General features: G+C 45.3%; 1 protein-coding gene across 1 annotated transcript in view; it reads right to left on the reverse strand.

The window, feature by feature from the left end:
* Positions 1-18,261, reverse strand: part of slit3 (slit homolog 3 (Drosophila)) — a 386,836-nt gene that overhangs the window by 343,878 nt on the left and 24,697 nt on the right. The window contains 1 exon segment of the mRNA XM_031791377.1: positions 9,389-9,460. Coding sequence (XP_031647237.1) covers positions 9,389-9,460 — 72 coding nt within the window.

The following is an 18,261-nucleotide window of genomic DNA, read 5'->3' on the forward strand; positions in this document are numbered from 1 at the left end:
AGGTGTTGCTGCTGGTAACGTTAGAGTGGTAAGGTGTTGCTGCTGGTAACGTTAGAATGGTAAGGTGTTGCTGCTGGTAACTTTAGAATGGTAAGGTGTTGCTGCTGGTAACGTTAGAGTGGTAAGGTGTTGCTGCTGGTAACTTTAGAATGGTAAGGTGTTGCTGCTGGTAACGTTAGAATGGTAAGGTGTTGCTGCTGGTAACTTTAGAATGGTAAGGTGTTGCTGCTGGTAACGTTAGAATGGTAAGGTGTTGCTGCTGGTAACGTTAGAGTGGTAAGGTGTTGCTGCTGGTAACTTTAGAGTGGTAAGGTGTTGCTGCTGGTAACATTAGAGTGGTAAGGTGTTGCTGCTGGTAACTTTAGAATGGTAACGTATTGCTGCTGGTAACTTTAGAGTGGTAAGGTGTTGCTGCTGGTAACTTTAGAGTGGTAAGGTGTTGCTGCTGGTAACGTTAGAGTGGTAAGGTGTTGCTGCTGGTAACTTTAGAGTGGTACGGTGTTGCTGCTGGTAACGTTAGAGTGGTAAGGTGTTGCTGCTGGTAACTTTAGAGTGGTACGGTGTTGCTGCTGGTAACTTTAGAATGGTAAGGTGTTGCTGCTGGTAACGTTAGAATGGTAAGGTGTTGCTGCTGGTAACGTTAGAGTGGTAAGGTGTTGCTGCTGGTAACTTTAGAATGGTAAGGTGTTGCTGCTGGTAACTTTAGAGTGGTAAGGTGTTGCTGCTGGTAACGTTAGAGTGGTAAGGTGTTGCTGCTGGTAACATTAGAGTGGTAAGGTGTTGCTGCTGGTAACATTAGAGTGGTACGGTGTTGCTGCTGGTAACATTAGAGTGGTACGGTGTTGCTGCTGGTAACTTTAGAGTGGTACGGTGTTGCTGCTGGTAACGTTAGAGTGGTAAGGTGTTGCTGCTGGTAACTTTAGAGTGGTAAGGTGTTGCTGCTGGTAACTTTAGAGTGGTACGGTGTTGCTGCTGGTAACTTTAGAATGGTAAGGTGTTGCTGCTGGTAACGTTAGAATGGTAAGGTGTTGCTGCTGGTAACGTTAGAGTGGTAAGGTGTTGCTGCTGGTAACTTTAGAATGGTAAGGTGTTGCTGCTGGTAACTTTAGAATGGTAAGGTGTTGCTGCTGGTAACTTTAGAATGGTAAGGTGTTGCTGCTGGTAACTTTGAGACATGTTGGCTGCCGAAGCCAAACTAGCTCCACGGTACTCACATCACAAAGCTCTCCCCAGCAAACATTCCTTTCTCTGCTCCTTGCAGGGATAAATGCTGAGGTGGAACAATGCTGTGGGATGCCAGATTTCACATTGCCAAGTATAAACGGTTTAATTTATTTCTTAATTCCTTCTGTCAGCAGAAACCAAAGCGGTCATGTGAGCAGAAGCATCCTCCGGTGGGATCTGTGTTAGATCTGCCTACATGTAGTTTAGCCTTCGAATTTCCAGATACTTGACAGGGTTAACTACTGCTAGCAATGACTAGAAACAGCAGGGGGGCGGAGATAGAGAGCTACAGAGAGCTACAGAGAGAGAGAGAGCGAGAGTGAGAGAGAGAAAGAAAAATTAGAGAGAGAGATACTGTAGAAAGAGGAGGAGTGTACTAATTAACAGATCTCCTGTTGGAGCTTAATTGGCTATATTAAGTTTCACTGTTGGATCTTGTCTTGTGGGACCTCCCACCTAGCCGACAGCTTCCACTCAGAACACTTTTACACTTCACTCTCTGCATACTAACTAACTCATATTGGAAAACACAAAAATAAAACAATATCATTGACAAAAATAAATAAAAAGAGTTCAGTATCTACCAACAGGCTGTGCCTCGGCCGGTTGTCATTCGCTCAGCAGCAGAGCTCCAAAGTCTTTGTAGCTTGTATTTATCTAAATATGTATTTGTAGCTTGTATTTATCTAAATATGTATTTGTAGCTTGTATTTATCTAAATATGTATTTGTAGCTTGTATTTATATAAATATATATTTTTAGTCACAAAGCTGTCTGGCCTCTAGAAACTGGCGGAGTGCAGCCCTATTTTGGGAGACATTTGGCTTGTATTCTGGGAGAGCTTTGTTTCTCTGTAAAAACAAGGACCTACTGGCGGAGCTGCATGACAGGACTCCATGATTTATGTGTTTGGGACATATTGAATTATTAGGCAGCTATTGCAGGCAGAAGGAGCATTGTGGTCAGGAAGTACACAGCCACACAACCTGTTCGCCAGCTTAACAGCTTTATAACACTGATACGAAGCTTGGCGCGGTGCTACACGGTACTCCACGTCTGTCTGTTCTGCAGGGTTTGGTTTAAAGCACCATGCTTTAACACAGAGGAGAGGAATATGAAAAAGCTCCACCTGGTGCCTCCGTGTGTTAGCTAAATCACTCCTCGTCCAACAGGAACAAACAGAGAGACGGACCAGGCGTGAGAAGCCAAAAGTCGGTAAGTTATTTGTTTCTCGCAAATATGAAGTGCCGTGAATAACAAGCTAACCGGAGCTGGAGTGATTGGAAAACACAGAGTAATGGGAAAACACAGAGTGATGGTAAACACGGAGTAATGGGAACACACAGAGTGATGGAAAACACGGAGTAATGGGAAAACACAGAGTGCTGAAAACACAGAGTGATGGAAAACACAGAGTGATGGAAAACACAGAGTGATGGGAAAACACAGAGTGATGAAAACACAGAGTGATGGAAACCACGGAGTGATGTAAAAACCGGAGTGCTGGGAAAACACGGAGTGATGTAAAAACCGGAGTGATGTAAAAACCGGAGTGCTGGGAAAACCGGAGTGCTGGGAAAAGATGGAGTGATGTAAAAACCGGAGTGATGTAAAAACCGGAGTGATGTAAAAACCGGAGTGCTGGGAAAAGACGGAGTGATGTAAAAACCGGAGTGTTGTAAAAACCGGAGTGATGTAAAAACCGGAGTGATGTAAAAACCGGAGTGATGGGAAACCACGGGGTGAAGAGAAACCACGGGGTGAAGAGAAACCACGGGGTGAAGAGAAACCACGGGGTGAAGAGAAACCACGGGGTAAAGAGAAACCACGGGGTGAAGAGAAACCACGGGGTGAAGAGGAACCACGGTGTGAAGAGAAACCACGGAGTGAAGAGAAACCACGGAGTGAAGAGAAACCACGGAGTGAAGAGAAACCATGGGGTGAAGAGAAACGACGGAGTGAAGAGAAACCACGGGGTGAAGAGAAACCACGGAGTGAAGAGAAACCACGGAGTGAAGAGAAGCCACGGAGTGAAGAGAAACCATGGGGTGAAGAGAAACCACGGAGTGAAGAGAAACCACGGGGTGAAGAGAAACCACGGAGTGAAGAGAAACCACGGGGTGAAGAGAAACCACGGAGTGAAGAGAAACCACGGAGTGAAGAGAAACCACAGGGTGAAGAGAAACGACGGAGTGAAGAGAAACCACGGGGTGAAGAGAAACCACGGAGTGAAGAGAAACCACGGGGTGAAGAGAAACCACGGGGTGAAGAGAAACCACGGAGTGAAGAGAAACCACGGGGTGAAGAGAAACCACAGGGTGAAGAGAAACGACGGAGTGAAGAGAAACCACGGGGTGAAGAGAAACCACGGAGTGAAGAGAAACCACGGGGTGAAGAGAAACCACGGGGTGAAGAGAAACCACGGAGTGAAGAGAAACCACGGAGTGAAGAGAAACCATGGGGTGAAGAGAAACGACGGAGTGAAGAGAAACCACGGGGTGAAGAGAAACCACGGAGTGAAGAGAAACCACGGAGTGAAGAGAAGCCACGGAGTGAAGAGAAACCATGGGGTGAAGAGAAACCACGGAGTGAAGAGAAACCACGGGGTGAAGAGAAACCACGGAGTGAAGAGAAACCACGGGGTGAAGAGAAACCACGGAGTGAAGAGAAACCACGGAGTGAAGAGAAACCACAGGGTGAAGAGAAACGACGGAGTGAAGAGAAACCACGGGGTGAAGAGAAACCACGGAGTGAAGAGAAACCACGGGGTGAAGAGAAACCACGGGGTGAAGAGAAACCACGGAGTGAAGAGAAACCACGGGGTGAAGAGAAACCATGGGGTGAAGAGAAACCACGGAGTGAAGAGAAACCACGGGGTGAAGAGAAACCACGGGGTGAAGAGAAACCACGGAGTGAAGAGAAACCACGGGGTGAAGAGAAACCATGGGGTGAAGAGAAACCATGGAGTGAAGAGCAACCACGGGGTGAAGAGAAACCACGGAGTGAAGAGAAACCACGGAACGATTCATGACACAAAAAAACAATTTTGGGCTGACGATAGTGGTGTTTGGGAGGGGTGGGGGTGTAGCTGGCCCGTTCCCAGCCTCTAGCATCAGATTACTCCTTCTTCTGGCACAATTAATCACAAGGAGTTTCTGCGGAGTATTGAAACTTACAATACCATCACCACACTACACCAGTAACTGCTCTCTACATCACCACACTACACCAGTAACTGCTCTCTACATCACCACACTACACCAGTAACTGCTCTCTACACCAGCTAACTGCTCTCTACATTACCACACTACACCAGTAACTGCTCTCTACACCAGCTAACTGCTCTCTACATTACCACACTACACCAGTAACTGCTCTCTACACCAGCTAACTGCTCTCTACATTACCACACTACACCAGTAACTGCTCTCTACACTAGCTAACTGCTCTCTACATTACCACACTACACCAGTAACTGCTCTCTACACCAGCTAACTGCTCTCTACATTACCACACTACACCAGTAACTGCTCTCTACACCAGCTAACTGCTCTCTACATTACCACACTACACTACTGGCCGTAGTATTCAGACCAGCTAACTGCTCTCTACATTACCACATTACACTACTGAGCGTAGTATTCAGACCAGCTAACTGCTCTCTACATTACCACATTACACTACTGGCCGTAGCATTCAGACCAGCTAACTGCTCTCTACATTACCACACTACACTACTGGCCGTAGCATTCAGACCAGCTAACTGCTCTCTACATTACCACACTACACTACTGGCCGTAGTATTCAGACCAGCTAACTGCTCTCTACATTACCACACTACACTACTGGCCGTAGCATTCGGCCCAGCTAACTTCTCTCTACATTACCACACTACTCTACTGACCTACTGACCGTAGTATTCAGACCAGCTAACTGCTCTCTATATTACCACACAACACTACTGGCCGTAGCATTCAGACCAGCTAACTGCTCTCTACATTACCACACTACACTACTGGCCGTAGCATTCAGACCAGCTAACTGCTCTCTACATTACCACACTACACTACTGGCCGTAGCATTCGGCCCAGCTAACTGCTCTATACATTACCACACTACACTACTGGCCGTAGCATTCAGCCCAGCTAACTGCTCTCTACATTACCACACTACACTACTGGCTGTAGTATTCAGACCAGCTAACTGCTCTCTACATTACCACACTACTCTACTGACCGTAGCATTCAGACCAGCTAACTGCTCTGTACATTACCACATTACACTACTGACCGTAGTATTCAGACCAGCTAACTTCTCTCTACATTACCACACTACTCTACTGACCTACTGACTGTAGTATTCAGACCAGCTAACTGCTCTCTACATTACCACACTACACTACTGGCCGTAGCATTCAGACCAGCTATCTGCTCTCTACATTACCACACTACACTACTGGCCGTAGCATTCATCCCAGCTAACTGCTCTCTACATTACCACACTACACTACTGGCCGTAGCATTCAGCCCAGCTAACTGCTCTCTACATTACCACACTACACTACTGGCTGTAGTATTCAGACCAGCTAACTGCTCTCTACATTACCACACTACTCTACTGACCTTAGCATTCAGACCAGCTAACTGCTCTCTACATTACCACACTACTCTACTGACCTACTGACCGTAGTATTCAGACCAGCTAACTGCTCTCTAATCAGAAACGGTAATTGGTCACCAAGATTACAGACCAGACTCTCAATTGACCAGAGAGGGGGGTGCAGGGGGAGACAACATTGTGCATAAACAACCCCCCCCCCCCCATACACACCAATCACATGCAACCTGAGCAGGGTATAATGGCAGGGGGTGGTTGAGTCCCATGGGTATCGCTGACTGAAACATCCTGCATTCAAACGCTACAGTGCAGCCCAGCACCGCACAGCGACCAGTCAGGAGGAAGTGGAGTTAATATGGGGGGCCCACTCCCAGTCACCATTAATAAATAGGAGCAGGCATCTTCATGGCTTTCCTCGAATTCTTCATTTGCTTTCCATTAGCCATCAGGATGAAGAGCGGCTGTCAGTTAAGAGGAGGAGGATAGAGATACAGAGCAGAGAGAGAGAGCGAGAGAGAAAGAAAGAGAGAAAGAAAGAATGAAAGAAAGAGAGAGAGAGAGAGCGAGAGAAAGACCACAGCTCACACAGACAGATAGTGCTCTGCAGAGCTGCAGTCTCAGTCCTGTAACTCTAACCGCATTCCTTCCAGGCAGAGCAGACCTGCACAGGGAGCGCTGACCACCACCACTATCTCTCAACTCATCTATTATGCATGTGTTTGCATGATGGCACATTCACATCAGAGTTCACCGGACTGACATGACATACCATCTTTCTATTCTCTTCACTTCCACTCCCCTGTCCGCCTGTCTTAACTCCTTCTTCTCCAGCTAAGTTCACGAACCCAGCCATTACCTTAATCTGAACCGCCCCAAACCAGCAGAATGTTTCTGGAAATGCTGGTCAGCGCGAAGGGAGAGGGCGAGGGCCGGACTCACATCGAATAACCCTGTCGGAATGTGATGAGCTGAGTATGCTTTCTACAGCTGCCCCGGTCTGGCCGGTCCGAGCAGGGTTTTTTATTTTTTTACCAGGGTTAGGGGTTAGGCAATTCATATCGTACTAACATCACAGAGAATAAACCAGTATGACAGGGAAAGGTTATGAACCTGCTCTTAAACCATCTCTCTCTCCAACCAGATTAGGGGAGCCTTCATTACAGACTAGTTTAGACAGCAAAACGTCACCGGATAAAACCCTCAAAAGAACTTTGGGGGAAAACTTCAGATTTGCTGATGGTAAAAGATAAGAACAGAGATTTACAGTATTTGCTTTGGACTTTGTCCATTCTTTCCACTCCATAGAAACTGTCTGGGATTGTAAAGGATGACTTCTAAATGAATTGCCAGTTATGCTTTTAAGGTGGAGCAGCATGGGGAGGAGAGGAAATGAAGCTGTAATTCTCAACAAGTGTTTCTTAGACAGCATTGATAGCCCAGAGGAGAAATACAAACTGATAATAATTAGCCGCAGTTGATGTAAAGAGAGTCTAATTTATTTAAACAGAGCCATGACTGCTGTCGTGAAATACAGACCAAATCATCACCATAAAATGAAGCCGCAGAGGGAGAACAAAGAGATCATGAACTCATATCTGGAGTAATCTCCAAAACAATGAAGGGAACAAATACATTTCGAAAGGGATTCGGTTGTTATCTGGCAGTTTAAATCTCTTTTTGCATAATGGAAACATTTCGCAGAGAACAAAACAACCCACTAAACCTGAGTTAATAGAGAAGTTTAAACTCCAACGCTGCTCCTCAGTTAATAGAGAAGTTTAAACCCCAACGCTGCTCCTCAGTTAATAGAGAAGTTTAAACCCCAACGCTGCTCCTCAGTTAATAGAGAAGTTTAAACCCCAACGCTGTCCTCAGTTAATAGAGAAGTTTAAACCCCAACGCTGTCCTCAGTTAATAGAGAAGTTTAAACCCCAACGCTGCTCCTCAGTTAATAGAGAAGTTTAAACCCCAACGCTGTCCTCAGTTAATAGAGAAGTTTAAACCCCAACGCTGTCCTCAGTTAATAGAGAAGTTTAAACCCCAACGCTGCTCCTCAGTTAATAGAGAAGTTTAAACCCCAACGCTGCTCCTCAGTTAATAGAGAAGTTTAAACCCCAACGCTGCTCCTCAGTTAATAGAGAAGTTTAAACCCCAATGCTGCTCCTCAGTTAATAGAGAAGTTTAAACCCCAACGCTGCTCCTCAGTTAATAGAGAAGTTTAAACCCCAACGCTGCTCCTCAGTTAATAGAGAAGTTTAAACCCCAACGCTGCTCCTCAGTTAATAGAGAAGTTTAAACCCCAACACTGTCCTCAGTTAATAGAGAAGTTTAAACCCCAACGCTGCTCCTCAGTTAATAGAGAAGTTTAAACTCCAACGCTGCTCCTCAGTTAATAGAGAAGTTTAAACCCCACTAAACCTCAGTTAATAGAGAAGTTTAAACCCCACTAAACCTCAGTTAATAGAGAAGTTTAAACCCCCTATCTGTTTCACCCAGGTCCAAACTGTTCCACCCAGGTCCCACCTGTTTCACCCAGGGCCAACCTGTTTCACCCAGGGCCAACCTGTTTCAGCCAGGGCCAAACTGTTTCAGCCAGGGCCAAACTGTTTCAGCCAGGGCCAAACTGTTTCAGCCAGGGCCAAACTGTTTCAGCCAGGGCCAAACTGTTCCAGCCAGGGCCAAACTGTTCCAGCCAGGGCCAACCTGTTTCACCCAGGGCCAACCTGTTTCACCCAGGGCCAACCTGTTTCACCCAGGGCCAACCTGTTCCACCCAGGGCCAACCTATTCCACCCAGGGCCAACCTGTTCCAGCCAGGGCCAACCTGTTCCAGCCAGGGCCAACCTGTTCCAGCCAGGGCCAAACTGTTCCAGCCAGGGCCAAACTGTTCCAGCCAGGGCCAAACTGTTTCACCCAGGGCCAAACTGTGGGCCAAACTGTTCCACCCAAGGCCAACCTGTTTCACCCAGGGCCAAACTGTTTCACCCAGGGCCAACCTGTTTCACCCAGGGCCAACCTGTTTCACCCAGGGCCAACCTGTTTCACCCAGGGCCAACCTGTTTCACCCAGGGCCAACCTGTTTCACCCAGGGCCTACCTGTTTCACCCAGGGCCTACCTGAGTGAGAGTTTCTCAGAGGACTAGCTCTAGTATTCCGACAGCAAGGCTAACGGCTGCGGTGTCACCTGGCCACACATTCAAAGGACTCTGCGAAATGAATATTCAGGAATTCAAATTCTGCAATGTCCCCCTCCAGTCCAAGGAAAGCATTCCATATAGCACGCCTTCCCCTCATGGATAGGAGTACAGAGCGAGGCTGTGTCACCTTATGTCTTACAAATACAACCCAAATAAAAGCCCAACATCTGTGGGGTTAAAGAATAATAACACAGTGACCGCATACCTCCTCTCCTCTTTCAAATGTATGGGAAGCTTAATATTTGAGCAGCAAACCCCCTTCCAGGACAATGATTGAAATTTAAATAGTGGGGAAATTGATTGAAGTTTTCCAGAGATCGGACATCAAGAAAAAGTAGCGTTGTGACTTACAGACGGCCCAGCTTGGGGGTGGACTGGAACAGCAGCTCTGGGAGAACTTGCAGCTTGTTCCGGTTCAGACGCCTGTTGGGGGGGGGGGGGAGAGAAAGGTGAGAACATCAGTGTGGTCAACTGCTGTCTGATGAGGCACTATGTCAAATGAATAGAGTTTAGTCTGTGTTTGTGTGTGGTGCAATGAGAGAGACACAGAGAGACGGACAATGTGAACATTTGAGGGCTGAAACACAGAAACAGAGCAACATCAAGCACCATTGGGAACAGAGATTGATGAGAAGGCAGGAGAAAACATAAATGACACTAGAGGTCGACCGATTATGATTTTTCGACACCGATACCGATTATTGGAGGACCAAAAAAGCAGATACCGATTAAATCGGCAGATTTTTATTTTATTTATTTGTAATAATGACAATTACAACAATACTGAATAAACACGTATTTTAACTTAATATAATACATCAATAAAATCAAAAGAAAGTAAAAGTGCAATATGTGCTATGTAAGAAAGCTAACGTTTCAGTTCCTTGCTCAGAACATGAGAACATATGAAAGCTGGTGGTTCCTTTTAACATGAGTCTTCAATATTCCCAGTTTTAGGTTGTAGTTATTATAGGAATTACAGGACTATTTCCCTCTATAGCATTTGTATTTCATTAACCTTTGACTATTAGATGTTCTTATAGGCACTTTAGTATTGCCTGTGTAACAGTATAGCTTTCGTCCCTCTCCTCGCTCCTCCCTGGGCTCGAACCAGCAACACAACGACAACAGCCACCATCAAAGCAGCGTTACCCATGCAGAGCAAGAGGAACAACTACTAGAATGCTCAGAGCGAGTGACGTTTGAAACGCTATTAGCGCACGCTAACTAGATAGCCATTTCACTTCGGTTACACCAGCCTCATCTCGGGAGTTGATAGGCTTGAAGTCATATGCAATGCACGAAAGTGCTGTTTGAATGAATGTTTACGCACCTGCTTCTGCCTACCACCGCTCAGTCAGATACTTAGATACTTGTATGCTTGTATGCTCAGTCAGATTATATGCAACGCAGGACACGCTAGATAATATCTAGTAATATCAACCATGTGTAGTTAACTAGTGATTATTTTTATTTTTTATTTTTTTTATTTCACCTTTATTTAACCAGGTAGGCTAGTTGAGAACAAGTTCTCATTTGCAACTGCGACCTGGCCAAGATAAAGCATAGCAGTGTGAGCAGACAACAAAGAGTTACACATGGAGTAAACAATTAACAAGTCAATAACGCAGTAGAAAAAAAAGGGGGGAGTCTATATACAATGTGTGCAAAAGGCATGAGGAGGTAGGCGAATAATTACAATTTTGCAGATTAACACTGGAGTGATAAATGATCAGATGGTCATGTACAGGTAGAGATATTGGTGTGCAAAAGAGCAGAAAAGTAAATAAATAAAAACAGTATGGGGATGAGGTAGGTGAAAATGGGTGAGCTATTTACCAATAGACTATGTACAGCTGCAGCGATCGGTTAGCTGCTCAGATAGCTGATGTTTGAAGTTGGTGAGGGAGATAAAAGTCTCCAACTTCAGCGATTTTTGCAATTCGTTCCAGTCACAGACAGCAGAGTACTGGAACGAAAGGCGGCCAAATGAGGTGTTGGCTTTAGGGATGATCAGTGAGATACACCTGCTGGAGCGCGTGCTACGGATGGGTGTTGCCATCGTGACCAGTGAACTGAGATAAGGCGGAGCTTTACCTAGCATGGACTTGTAGATGACCTGGAGCCAGTGGGTCTGGCGACGAATATGTAGCGAGGGCCAGCCGACTAGAGCATACAAGTCGCAGTGGTGGGTGGTATAAGGTGCTTTAGTGACAAAACGGATGGCACTGTGATAGACTGCATCCAGTTTGCTGAGTAGAGTGTTGGAAGCCATTTTGTAGATGACATCGCCGAAGTCGAGGATCGGTAGGATAGTCAGTTTTACTAGGGTAAGCTTGGCGGCGTGAGTGAAGGAGGCTTTGTTGCGGAATAGAAAGCCGACTCTTGATTTGATTTTCGATTGGAGATGTTTGATATGAGTCTGGAAGGAGAGTTTGCAGTCTAGCCAGACACCTAGGTACTTATAGATGTCCACATATTCAAGGTCAGAACCATCCAGGGTGGTGATGCTAGTCGGGCATGCGGGTGCAGGCAGCGATCGGTTGAAAAGCATGCATTTGGTTTTACTAGCGTGTAAGAGCAGTTGGAGGCCACGGAAGGAGTGTTGTATGGCATTGAAGCTTGTTTGGAGGTTAGATAGCACAGTGTCCAATGACGGGCCGAAAGTATATAGAATGGTGTCGTCTGCGTAGAGGTGGATCAGGGAATAGCCCGCAGCAAGAGCAAACTCATTGATATATACAGAGAAAAGAGTCTGCCCGAGAATTGAACCCTGTGGCACCCCCATAGAGACTGCCAGAGGACCGGACAGCATGCCCTCCGATTTGACACACTGAACTCTGTCTGCAAAGTAATTGGTGAACCAGGCAAGGCAGTCATCCGAAAAACCGAGGCTACTGAGTCTGCCGATAAGAATATGGTGATTGACAGAGTCGAAAGCCTTGGCAAGGTCGATGAAGACGGCTGCACAGTACTGTCTTTTATCGATGGCGGTTATGATATCGTTTATTACCTTGAGTGTGGCTGAGGTGCACCCGTGACCGGCTAGGAAACCAGATTGCACAGCGGAGAAGGTACGGTGGGATTCGAGATGGTCAGTGACCTGTTTGTTGACTTGGCTTTCGAAGACCTTAGATAGGCAGGGCAGGATGGATATAGGTCTGTAACAGTTTGGGTCCAGGGTGTCTCCCCCTTTGAAGAGGGGGATGACTGCGGCAGCTTTCCAATCCTTGGGGATCTCAGACGATATGGAAGAGAGGTTGAACAGGCTGGTAATAGGGGTTGCGACAATGGCGGCGGATAGTTTCAGAAATAGAGGGTCCAGATTGTCAAGTCCAGCTGATTTGTATGGGTCCAGGTTTTGCAGCTCTTTCAGAACATCTGCTATCTGGATTTGGGTAAAGGAGAACCTGGAGAGGCTTGGGCGAGGAGCTGCGGGGGGGGGGGCGGAGCTGTTGGCCGAGGTTGGAGTAGCCAGGCGGAAGGCATGGCCAGCCGTTGAGAAATGCTTTTTGAAGTTATCGATAATCATGGATTTATCGGTGGTGACCGTGTTACCTATCCTCATTGCAGTGGGCAGCTGGGAGGAGGTGCTCTTGTTCTCCATGGACTTCACAGTGTCCCAGAACTTTTTGGAGTTGGAGCTATAGGATGCAAACTTCTGCCTGAAGAAGCTGGCATTAGCTTTCCTGACTGACTGCGTGTATTGGTTCCTGACTTCCCTGAACAGTTGCATATCGCGGGGACTATTCGATGCTATTGCAGTCCGCCACAGGATGTTTTTGTGCTGGTCGAGGGCAGTCAGGTCTGGAGTGAACCAAGGGCTGTATCTGTTCTTAGTTCTGCATTTTTTGAACGGAGCATGCTTATCTAAAATGGTGAGGAAGTTACTTTTAAAGAATGACCAGGCATCTTCAACTGACGGGATGAGGTCAATGTCCTTCCAGGATACCCGGGCCAGGTCGATTAGAAAGGCCTGCTCACAGAAGTGTTTTAGGGAGCGTTTGACAGTGATGAGGGGTGGTCGTTTGACTGCGGCTCCGTAGCGGATACAGGCAATGAGGCAGTGATCACTGAGATCCTGGTTGAAGACAGCGGAGGAGAATTTGGAGGGCCAGTTGGTCAGGATGACGTCTATGAGGGTGCCCTTGTTTACAGAGTTAGGGTTGTACCTGGTGGGTTCCTTGATGATTTGTGTGAGATTGAGGGCATCTAGCTTAGATTGTAGGACTGCCGGGGTGTTAAGCATATCCCAGTTTAGGTCACCTAACAGAACAAACTCTGAAGCTAGATGGGGGGCGATCAATTCACAAATGGTGTCCAGGGCACAGCTGGGAGCTGAGGGGGGTCGGTAGCAGGCGGCAACAGTGAGAGACTTATTTCTGGAGAGAGTAATTTTCAAAATTAGTCGTTCGAACTGTTTGGGTATGGACCTGGAAAGTATGCCATTACATTGCAGGCTCTCTGCAGTAGACTGCAACTCCTCCCCCTTTGGCAGTTCTATCTTGACGGAAGATGTTATAGTTGGGTATGGAAATCTCAGAATTTTTGGTGGCCTTCCTGAGCCAGGATTCAGACACGGCAAGGACATCAGGGTTAGCAGAGTGTGCTAAAGCAGTGAGTAAAACAAACTTAGGGAGGAGGCTTCTGATGTTGACATGCATGAAACCAAGGCTTTTTCGATCACAGAAGTCAACAAATGAGGGTGCCTGGGGACATGCAGGGCCTGGGTTTACCTCCACATCACCCGCGGAACAGAGAAGGAGTAGTATGAGGGTGCGGCTAAAGGCTATCAAAACTGGTCGCCTAGAGTGTTGGGGACAGAGAATAAGAGGAGCAGGTTTCTGGGCATGGTAGAATATATTCAGGGCATAATGCGCAGACAGGGGTATGGTGGGGTGCGGGTACAGCGGAGGTAAGCCCAGGCACTGGGTGATGATGAGAGAGGTTGTATCTCTGGACATGCTGGTTGTAATGGGTGAGGTCACCGCATGTGTGGGAGGTGGGACAAAGGAGTTATCAGGGGTATGAAGAGTGGAACTAGGGGCTCCATTGTGAACTAAAACAATGATAACTAACCTGAACAACAGTATACAAGGCATATTATGATTGATTGTTTTTTATAAGATAAGTTTAATGCTAGTTAGCAACTTACCTTGGCTTACTGCATTCGCGTAACAGGCAGTCTCCTTGTGGAGTGCAACGAGAGAGAGGCAGGTCGTTATTGCGTTGGACTAGTTAACTGTACGGTTGCAAGAATGGATCGCCCAAGCTGACAAGGTGAAAATCTGTCGTTCTGCCCCTGAACAAGGCAGTTAACCCACCGTTCCTAGGCCGTCATTGAAAATAAGAATGTGTTCTTAACTGACTTGCCTAGTTAAGTAAAGACATAAATCTGCAAATTAGCACCCAAAAATACAGATTTCCAATTGTTACGAAAACTTGAAATCGGCCCTAATTAAATCGTCCATTCCGATTAATTGGTCGACCTCTAAATGACACCCAGATGCTCAAATCAATCGTTGAGATTAGAACCTCTGAAGTGGGGTAACCCTGGTCGCGGTACAGGAAGACATCGTCTGGGGGTCAATAGTTCACAGTTGGGCTAAGGCTTATGGGAAAGCCGGTGATGTCCTATGAAGATGGGCATAAGAAGTTACCAAGCTATGAAGGTATCTGAAGTCTTTAAAGGCCATTATCACTGCGAGGAGGCTCCACAGGCTGACATGGGGGGGGGGGGGGGTTGGGAGAATAGATCTTATCATGGCACCAAAGCCTTTCTCTGAGACGGGAGGGCACAGGGGGTCACAGGGCAGAGCTGAGGTATGTGGAGAAGTGGAGGAAGACTCAGGATGTCATATAACACGCCCTCAGAGCCGGATCACACTCCCTCTGTCTCCCTCTGTTCTGTTCTCATCCATCTCGGCCTACACCACCGCATGGAGAGGGAGAGACTCGAGGCTAACCTAATACCGAGCCAGCTAGCATATCAAACGTCCACGCTGTTACGCCACAAATCACAATAGTTCAAAGCTAAGGCCTCCACCTTTGATGTGACCTCAATGAGAAACACAGCATTAGAGAGCAGATCAACTGTCACCTACGTTGTCTAGCTTGGAATCTCCAATAAAACTGAAGTACCACTTAACAGTTGGGACTTATCTAATCAAAGTAAATCAGATCTGTTTTGCTACATGCTGTACTGATTCTTCAGTTGAACTTCCACACCTCTTACTGCCAGACATTTCCCCCAAAGAGATGACATGACTGGAGACAGATGTTCTCATGGCCCTGTCTATGATCTTTGTCAGTGTGTCATCCCTGTCATGTTACACCACACTACTAACCATAAACCTGGCTGGCAAGCCTGGCATGGATGGGTTTTGTTCTCTTACCAGTTTGTGGACTCGCCAGCTACTTCCAGACCAGAAGAACCACAGTGACACAGACGAGGTAAGTAAACCAAGTGTTTCGTTTCACGTCAGTGTGTGGACATTCACAATCAGTGATGGTTCACCTTTGTCTAGGAGCAGGTGACTTTAATGTTAATGTAAACGTGATCCTCCTTACATTAGAATGTATTTTTTCCTTTCAGCATTAGAATGTATTTTTTTCTTTCTGCTTTTTCTTTATTTTTTGACAGAAATGCCTTCTGGAACATGTGAACTTTCATGTGCTTTTATAGCAATATTGTATTCCATCTGTCAATATGAATACAATTGCTAAATTACGAGCCTAGTTGGTTTAGCCACTGAAAACGTTAGGAGCCTTCCCACTAGCTATGATTGGCTGCGAAAAGGGATGGGCTGGACATGCCGGGAAATGAGTTTGCATGTCTATAACGTGACCTGCTCAGTATGTGTTTACTGTCCTTTCCACCACACCGTTTTTGTTTGACAACTTTTCTCAACAACATTGATGCCCTAAATTTAGCAGCCGCTGTCGACAGATCAGTTGAAAAAAGTGATGGGCTACTTTCTGCACACGCCACGGTCACTGTGAAACGGAATGACTTGACAACGCTGGCCAAACAAGATGTTGCTACAAACAAAACAGAGTGAAATGCTTCCAGTCTGACGTGAAGCGTTCATCCATGTATATGGGTAATAATCTAGATACATTTTCAGATATTATATGTTTCAAAGTTTGCCAGAAAGTCGTTTTCATTGCATGTTAAAGTGTACTGTTAGCTAGCTAGTGAACGTTACTGTAGCTTGCTGGCTCACTAGCTAACGTTACGTGTATGATCTGTATGGGAGTATTATTTGAATCAGAAATAAATTTGCATTGCTAGTTATAGCCTAATGTTAGCTGGCTAACATTGAACCTAGTCGGTTAGCTCTTTAGCTACCTGCAGATTCATCAAATCAAATCAAATTTTCTTTTTCACATATACATGTTTAGCAGATGTTATTGAGGGTGTAGCAAAATGCTTGTGTTTCTAGCTCCAACAGTGCAGTCATATCTAACAATTCACAACAATACACAGAATACACACAACCTAAAAGTAAAATATATAAATATATATAAATATTAGGATGAGCATGGTGGAGAGGCATAGACTGAAATACAGTAAAATATAATACAGTATATACATATGAGATGAGTAAAGCAAAAATATGCAAACATTATTAAAGTGACTGGTGTTCCATTATTAAAGTGTACAATACAATGTTTGTATTGGTATTAGTATGAGTTGAGATTATGCCGCTTCATTGTTTAGCTAGCTAGCTACATGTCTTATAAATATTATAAATATTTAACTTTCATAAAATCACAAGTGTAATACATCAAAATAAAGCTTAACTTCTTGTTAATCCAGCCGCTGTGTCATATTTCAAAAAGGCTTTACGGCGAAAGCACACCATGCGATTATCTGAGGACAGCGCCCTGCATACAAAACCATGAAAAACATGTTTCAACCAGGCAGGTGCGGCACAAAAGTCAGAAATAGAAATATAATAAATGCCTTACCTTTGATGATCTTCTTCTGCTGGCACTCCAAAAGGTCCCAGTTACATCACAAATGGTCCTTTTGTTCGATAATGTCCTACTTTATATCCATAAAAATTCTGTTTAGCTGCCGCGTTTCAGTCAATAATCCACCCAGTTTCCCTCCATCAAAATGCATACAAAATGAATCCCAAACGCTACTAATACACTTTTCCAAACAAGCCAAACAATGTTTATAATCAAACCTTAGGTAACCTAATATGTAAAGAAACTATACATTTAAGACGGAGAATCGTTATTGTCTTTACCGGAGAAAAATACCAAAGAACGTGCTCTCATTCACGCGGTTGGAAACACTACAGCCAAAATGTGAGCCACCTAGAAAAACTACAATTTCTGGCTCATTTTTCCAAAAACCAGCCTGAAATTCTTTCAAAAAACTGTTGTCATCTAGTGGAAGCCCTAGGAACTGCAATCTGGGAGGACTTTGCCTTATAATAAAAGTGACAGCCATTGAAAATAGTGGTAGGCTGAATTTATTTTGGGGGGATGGTTTGTCCTCTGGGTTTCGCCTGCCATATCAGTTCTGTTATACTCACATACATTATTTGAACGGTTTTAGAAACGTTAGAGTGTTTTCTATCCAAATCTACCAATATATGCAAATCCTAACTTCTGGGCCTGAGTAACAGGCAGTTTACTTTGGGCAAGCTTTTCATCGGGATGTGAAAATACTGCCCCTTACCCAAGAGAGGTTAACTTCGCCAGATGATTACACGACCCATCAAGTTAGCCAGGCGTATCTTGAGGTGTTTACTGCCATCGATTGTATTTCATGAGCATGTGTAGATGTCTAGAAAATAGTGACTCATCCACTTATCTAGATGTGGCTGGGGGGTGGTTATAGCATTTCTTTCACCTGACCCATCAATTTAGGCAAGTGTGTCTGGGTAAGCATCATCTAATATTTATAAAATATATTTTATCTGGACACTTTCTGTTTTTGATATTGCTACTATGCAAGTAACCATTTCACTGTACCATTTACACCTTCTGTTCCTGTGCATGTGACAAATAAACAGATTTTATTTCATATAGTGTGTGTTTACCAGAGACGGTAATGAGAGGAACAACATGCCCTACACCGAAGTCACAATAGGACATACTGTAGGTCAAGGACTAGATAATGTGTATTTTTACATTTTTCCTTATTGTAGGCTCCTGCTTTTAACACTTTTAGTCTTGAAATCTTTGGTTGTTTACTAAACTAC

Source organism: Oncorhynchus kisutch, linkage group LG15 (assembly GCF_002021735.2).
Source record: "Oncorhynchus kisutch isolate 150728-3 linkage group LG15, Okis_V2, whole genome shotgun sequence".
Taxonomy (NCBI): Eukaryota; Metazoa; Chordata; class Actinopteri; order Salmoniformes; family Salmonidae; genus Oncorhynchus; species Oncorhynchus kisutch.